The sequence below is a fragment of the Orycteropus afer genome, unplaced genomic scaffold (genome assembly GCF_000298275.1).
Source record: "Orycteropus afer afer isolate SDZICR_OR568_19922 unplaced genomic scaffold, OryAfe1.0 scaffold00500, whole genome shotgun sequence".
In the NCBI taxonomy this organism is placed as follows: Eukaryota; Metazoa; Chordata; class Mammalia; order Tubulidentata; family Orycteropodidae; genus Orycteropus; species Orycteropus afer.
Genome location: NW_006922087.1, coordinates 1,251,456 through 1,257,147, shown reverse-complemented (window position 1 = coordinate 1,257,147; position 5,692 = coordinate 1,251,456). Strand labels below are relative to the sequence as shown.

At 44.2% G+C, this 5,692-nt stretch overlaps 1 protein-coding gene across 1 annotated transcript in view; it reads left to right on the top strand.

Moving 5' to 3' along the window:
• The first annotated feature begins 1,852 nt into the window (after positions 1–1,852).
• Positions 1,853–5,692, top strand: part of BFSP1 (beaded filament structural protein 1) — a 46,663-nt gene continuing 42,823 nt past the window's right edge. Inside the window, exon 1 of the mRNA XM_007955383.1 lies at positions 1,853–2,220. Coding sequence (XP_007953574.1) covers positions 1,853–2,220 — 368 coding nt within the window. The remainder of the gene's footprint in view (positions 2,221–5,692) is intronic.

Genomic DNA, 5,692 nt, shown 5'->3' with positions numbered 1-5,692 from the left:
TTCTTAAAAAATGCCATTAATTTCTTTCAACACCCACAGTTTACTTTTATCAAAGCTGAGCTATTAATTCTAGTTTTCCGAAGAAGCTTGTTGAATGGTTGTATAATATGGAGAATGTAATCATTGTCATCACACCACCAGAGCTCCTTTACAAATAAAACAGCAGCCAAAAAAAAAAAAAAAACAAAAGCTTCAGATGTTGATACTTCATAAATACAAATGATACAAATGAACACCTCATGGGAATAGTTTTCTTGTGTCAGAGTTTTAGGGATGTGGTAGTTAAGCTTGTGTGTCAACTTGGCTGAGCTGTGGGTTTGAGTGGCTTGGCAGCTGGATAGTTATTCCCATGATGAGATTATTATCACCTCCATATAAGAATCTGCTGAGAGTCATTAATCAGTGGAAAGGGAGTTGTCTTTGGGGCGTGGCCTGCTTCCAGTATATGTGGAGAAGATTTGCAAAAGGTCTCTAGCTTTTTGGTACGTTTGGATTCTGCATTTGGCTGAGTCTTCATCTCCAGTTCCTGGACTTTAACCAGTGGCCTGCCATGTTGCCTACCAATCTTGGGATTGTGCCATTTTACCTGTTTGACTGGGTTTGTCACCTCAGCAGCCAGCAACTGTCTGAGTGGGCCTGGAATAAGAGGCAGAGCTGAAGACCAAGATTGAGGACCTTCACCCAGCCCCTAAAGCTGGCACTCTGAATTTGGACTTCTAGCCTTCTAAACTGTAAGATAATAAATTCCTGTTTGTTAAAACCATCCAGTTGTAGCATTTCAGTTAGAGCAGCACTATAGCACCAGGACAAGGGGCCTGGGTTTTGTGGGCCTCTCTAGTCTACTGGCCTAATAATTTTTTAGAGCTTCTGCTCCATCTTCTATTTCATTTAGTGAGTAGTGCCTGGGGTCTTCAAAGTTTCTAAGCAGCCAACCAAGATACAATTGGTCTCTATTTGCCTGGAGCAACAAAGAAAGAAGGAGAGGCAGGAATTTGCGAAGGAAATGGACTTCAAGTCTAATTGCCTCCATGAACTACCTTCTTTGCCAAGAGACCAGAAGAAATGGATGGTGCCAGGCTACCATTACTGAATGTTTTGATCGAGGTTCCAATAGCTGTATCCTGATCAAAAGGAGGAAAAAATGTGGAGTAGAGCTTCACATTCTTATTAGAAACTATTCTTACTGGGTACATTGAGACTGGAGGACTCCCCAAATCTATTGCCTGGAAACAACTTTTGCGCTTTGAACCAAAAAATTCCATGTAGTCATCTTTAAACTACAACAGTTTAGCTCATGTATAAAGAATGTTTGATCTGAGCATTGCACTCTTTTAAAGAAGTATCTGTGAGATTAAGTGGACAACAATAACTCTAAAACACAGAACTTTCAAAGGGGCAGAGAGTCTAAGTTAAGGGTGCTGAAACAATATGATCAGAAATAGGGAAAATTGTGACAACGTGAAGTAACCATTGTCAGTGAGCTGTACATGTAAAAACTGAGTGTATGTTTCTTACCTATATTCTCACACTCTCACAAAAAGCCATGCCTCTCTTGGCCTCCTGACCCTCCATTCAATCATGGAGCTACAGGCCTTAACCATGACGGAACAAAAAGCTCATTGACCAATTTAACCTTCCAACCACAGAGCTGTTGTGGTCCGCTAATCCAGCTCACAAAAGCAGGTCCGCTGCTCTTTTATTCTTCCCGAGCCTGGGTACAGTGTGGAGCTGAGCTCAACAGTTAATCAGCTCTGGAATGTCCCAGCGGTGTGCTGGGGGCCTCTGATGTTTATTTAGCAGGCTGCTGGCCCGCGGGGGCCACGTGGAACGACTGTTTAGCACCCAGAGGAGTATGTACAGGCGTAGCTATGTTCTCCAGACCCTCAAGGAGCAATACAAGCGCTCTGATGAGGCGCTGCGCTCCCGGGAGCCAGACGGCTCTAGCTCTGGCACCGCGCAGAGCCTAGCCTCACTGCAGGGGCTCGGCGAACGCGTGGCCGCCTACGTACAGCGGGCCCGCGCGCTAGAGCAGCGCCATGCGGTCCTTCGCCGGCAGCTATACGCCTTTCGGTGCCTGGGCGACTTGGCTGGCCCAGAGGAGGCCCTCGCTCGGCAAGTGGAGAGCAACCGCCAGCGTACTAGGGACCTGGCGGCGGAGCGTTCCCGGCTGGAGCGTCAGGGAGCCGAAGCGCAGCGCGCGCTCGACGAGTATCGGAGCAAGTAAGCATTTATGGAGGAGCTCTGGTGGTGTAGTGCTAAAGCCATTTGACTGCTAACCAGAATTGTGGTGGTTCAAACCCACCAGCCGCTTCTCAGAAGGAACGTTGGACAATCTACTTCCCTAGTGATAACGCCTTGGAAACCCAAGGACGGGTGGCTATGACTCCAGGGCAGTGAGTTTGGCTTATTTCTTTTGGTAAGCGTTCGCGGTGGTGGAGAAACTGAAACTGAGGCAGGGCGTAGGCAGCCAGGGAGGTGCGGGTCCGGTAGCACGCTGTTACCAGGGTTGGAGGGCAGAGAACACGGACGTGACACATTTCCATAAGGTACTAACCAAGCAAGCCACGATCCTAGAAAGTTCCCCCCTGCCTTTTCCCATTTTCTCTCCCCCTATCCAGAGGTGTGCATTATTCTGATTTCTTTTGCCATAGATTAATTTCTCCTTTTCTGGTGTTGTTAGGTGCCCTGCAATTGATTTTTGACTCACAGTGACCCCATGCAACGAAGTAAAACTACCCCATGGGGTTTTCGCTGTAATTTTAATGGGCTCAGACCCGCTATGAGCCACAATTGACTCCATGGCAGCAGGTTTGATTTTGAGAATCTTCACGTGAGCAGATCACCAGATCTTTTTCCTGCAGAGCCGCTGGATGGGTTTTAGCTACTGAGTGGGTTTAAACTGCCAACCTTTTGGTTAGCAGCCGAGCCCTTAACGTTGTGCCACCAGGTCTCCTTTCCTATCCTAGAACTTCACAAAAATGGAATCTTACAGTATGTACTTTTATATGACTTGATTATTTCACTCAGCACAATGTTTTTGAGATTCCAAAATAACCAAAACCAAACTCACTGCCCTCGAGCGGGATCCGACTCATAGCAACCCCTCCTTGGGTTTCCCAGGCAGTATCACTAGGAAGTAGATTGCCCAACCTTCCTTCCCAGGTGTGTCCGGTGGGGTTTGAACCGCCAGTCTTTTGGTTAGCAGTCAATTGCCATAGGCACTACTCCACATGTTATTTAATCCTTACAGTCTTATCCTGTTACAGCCAGTACTGCTCTGTTTTACAGACCAGGAGACTGAGGCTCAGAAAATGTAGGGATCTGAGGCAAGGTCACTCAGCTAGTAAATGGCTGTACTGAGTCTAAGGTTCAAGTTCTTGGCATGCTGAGTCGAACTGGCTTTTCATTGCATCAAAGCTGACATCAGGAAATTATATTTTAGTGTGTCCTCTAGGGTCTTGCTATTCAAAAATGTGGTCCACAACCAGCAGCATCTGCATCATCTAGGAACTTCGGCCCTTTTCCAGAACTCCTGAGTCAGAATCTGCATTTTAGCATGATCTCCAGGGGATTCCTCATTTAGAAAATTAAAGTTGAAGAAGTCGTAGTTCAAAACACTTCACCAAAGAAGATGTTCAGGCAGCCAACAAACACATGAACAAATGTTCAGGATCATTAGCCGTTGTTGTTGTTATGTGCTGCAAGTGGCTCCAACTCATAGCGGTCCTATGTACAACAGAACGAAACACTGCCCTGTCCTATGCTCGCCTCACAATCTTTGCTATACCTGAGCCCATTGTTGCAGCCACTGTGTCAATCCATCTCATTGAGGGCCTTCCCTTTTTTTGTTGACCCTCCACGTTACCAAGCTTGATGTCCTCCAGAGAATGGTCCCTTCTGACAATATGACCAAAGTAGGTGAAATAAAGTTTGGCCATTCTCACTTCCAAGGAGCATTCCAGCTGCACTTCTTCCAGGATAGATTTGTTAGTTCTTTTGGCAGTCCATGGTACTGTCAGCATTCTTTGCCAACACCACAACTGGAAAACATCAACTGTTCTTTTGTTTTCCTTAATCATTGTCCAGCTCTCACATGCATATGAGGCGATTGAAAATACGATGACTTGGGTTAGGTGTCTTAATCTTCAAGGAGACATTTTTGCTCTTCAGCACTTTAAAGAGGTCTTTTGCAGCAGATTTGCCAGTGCAATACGTTGTCTGATGTCTTGACTGCTGCTTCTGTTGGTGTTGATTGTGGAAGCAAGTAATATGAAATCTTTAACAACTTCAATCTTTTCTCCATTTATAGTGATACTGCTTGTTGGTCTAGTTGTGAGGATTTTTGTTTTCTTTATGTTGAGATGTAATCCATACCGCAGACTGAAGTCTTTAATCTTCATCAGTAAGTGCTTCAAGTCATCCTCACTTTCAGCAAGCAAAGTTGTGTTGTCTGTGTATTGCAGGTTGTTAATTACTCTTCCTCCAATCTCGATGTCATACTCTTCTTCATATAGTCCAGCTTCTTGGATTATTTGTTCAGCATACAGATTGAATAAGTGTAGTGAAAGGATTCAACCCTGACACACTCCCTTCCTGATTTTAAACCATGCAATATCCCCTTGTTCTATTCAAATGACAGCCTCCTGGTCTATGTACAGGTTCCTGATGAGCATAATCAAATGTTCTGGAATTCCCATTCTTCTCAATGTTATCCATAATTTGTTATGATCCACACAATTCAATGCTTTTGCATAATGAATAAAACACAAGTAAACATCTTTCTGGTATTCTTTGCTTTCAGCCAAGATCCATCTGATAGCAGCAAAGATATCCCTTGTTCCATGTGCTCTTCTGAATCTACCTTGCATTTCTGGAAGTTCTCTGTCAATATACTGCTGCAACCATTTTTGATTTATCTTCAGTAAGATTTTACTTGTGTGTGATATCAATGATATTGTTCGATAATTTCCACATTCTGTGGGATAACCTTTATTTAGAATGGGTACAAATATGGATCCCTTCCAGTCAGTTGGTCAGGTAGCTGTCTTCCAAATTTCTTGGCATAGACAAGTGAGTGCCTGCAGCATAGCATCCATTTGTTGAAACATCTCAATGGGTATTCCGTCAATTTCTGGGGCCTTTTTTTCACCAATTTCTTCAGTGCGGCTTCAACTTCTTCCTTCAGTACCATTGGTTCTTGATCATATGCCACCACCTGAAATGGATGAATGACACCAACTCTTTTTGGCGCAGTGACTCTGTGTATTCCTTCCATCTTCTTTTGATATTTCCTGCATCATTCAGTGTTTTGCTCAAAGAATCTTTCAGTGTTGCAACTCGAGGCTTGAATTTTTTCTTCAATTCTTCCAGCTTGAGAAAGCTGAGTGTGTTCTTCCCTTTTTGGTTTTCTAACTCCAGGTCTTTGCACATTTCATATTAATTGACTTTGTCTTCTTGAGATGCTCTTTGAAATCTTCGGTTCAGCTCTTTAAAATTTTTTTTTTATTATTATGATTTGGGTCAAAGTTTACAGAGCACATTCATTTTCCATACAGTAGCTCACATACACTTTGTCTCATGACATTGACTACAATCTCCCATGGTGCAACAGCTCTTTTCCCACTTCTTGGTACCTCTTCCCTGTGTCCTTCCCTCCCATGCACTCCTGCCCCCCGAGCTGTCTCCCTGTACA